General features: G+C 54.7%; 1 protein-coding gene across 1 annotated transcript; it reads right to left on the bottom strand.

Annotated features, from left to right (window-relative positions):
• Nucleotides 1-342: 342 nt before the first annotated feature.
• On the bottom strand, nucleotides 343-1,052 carry LOC118482617 (proline-rich protein 36-like). Its single transcript, XM_035978178.1, has 2 exons — nucleotides 633-1,052; nucleotides 343-576 (listed from the first exon to the last, which is right to left on the bottom strand). Exons 1-2 carry the CDS (start codon nucleotides 1,050-1,052, stop codon nucleotides 343-345), a joined length of 654 nt encoding a protein of 217 aa, XP_035834071.1.
• Between the last annotated feature and the right edge of the window lie 239 nt (nucleotides 1,053-1,291).

The following is a 1,291-nucleotide window of genomic DNA, read 5'->3' as shown; positions in this document are numbered from 1 at the left end:
CAAAAATGCTGTGCAGTCAAAGCAATCGCCGTCTTCTCACCAACGTCCACCCGTACGGTACTGAAGAGCTCTACACTGATGGCGGTGGAGGAGGGGGAAAACGGGTGTAGAACAAATGATGCAAATGGAGCCAGTCCTCCTCCATGGCTCTCTGGGTACGCAACCAAGAAGCAACCTGCTGCTCTAGTGCCAAAAGGCGTGCAGCATAGTCTGGTGGTAAGGGTCGAGGGTGCTGCGAAGAAGCAGGGTGGGTCTGACCCTGACACTGGCACGGCGGTGGCTGAGCTCTCTCAAGCTCCTGAATGCGCCGTGTGAGTGCCTCGTGCTGGACAACAAATGACATCAAAACGTCCTCAATGGAATACCCATATGGAAAGGATGGTAGGGGTCGGTCGGTGGCATAACAGGTGGTGACGACCAAAGGAATGGCTCACTGGCTGGATCGAAAGGTGGCACAGAGAATGGAGAAACAGGGGGAATAGCAGCAGAAAACGGTGGTATAACTGGGATAGATACCGATACATGTCGAAAGGGATGAGCCGAAGAACCCTCTCCAGGTCGAGCTGGAGGTGTGAACTGAGGGAATGTAAAAGAGGTATCAATGTGGCGTACATCGGTGGTATGAGGGGAACAGGTGGGAGCTCATCATCAGCGTCAATCCACCCATTCTGGGTGTGCGCATACCTGGGATCAATGTGGGTCGCGAATAGTGCATGCTCGGGCTCCAGGGGAACAGGATCAGGTAGGGGAGCAATAACAGGGTCAACGGGTGCATCAGCTATGAAAGGGGCATCAACAGGGTCAGCAGCAACAACATGGTCACCCTCCAATAGTGGAGCATCAACCGGGTGATCATCAATGGGTGGGTCAGCAATCACAGGATCAATAACGGGTGCGCCAGCATGAACAGGGTCATGCTCAACCACTGGGTCAGGAGCAGCTACCGGCTCGAGGGCCATGGCAGGCTCGGGGTCAACGAACTCCATATCAAAATCTGCATCGTCAGCGAATGCAGGGTCAACTGGGTCTACTGGGTCAACCAGGTCCTCCATAGGCTGATCCAGTGGTAAAAACTCGATCTCCTGATCTGGGTCGATTCCTGGGGGAAAGACAGGATCGGAATCCTCCTCAACATCGTGATCGAAAGCAAAGCTAGGGGCAGGGGCAACAGAGGATGCCCTATCAGGATCTGAACCGTGAGAAAAGTGCTGCGCACTCTGAGTGTGTGACGGTGCGGAGGCCATAGACTCGAAGGAGTCTGGGACCGGTGAGTGTGCAGGTGACTCCCCAG

Source organism: Helianthus annuus, chromosome 10 (assembly GCF_002127325.2).
Source record: "Helianthus annuus cultivar XRQ/B chromosome 10, HanXRQr2.0-SUNRISE, whole genome shotgun sequence".
Taxonomy (NCBI): domain Eukaryota; kingdom Viridiplantae; phylum Streptophyta; class Magnoliopsida; order Asterales; family Asteraceae; genus Helianthus; species Helianthus annuus.
Note: the sequence above shows the minus strand (reverse complement) of the source record. Positions and strands in the feature narration are given on the sequence as shown.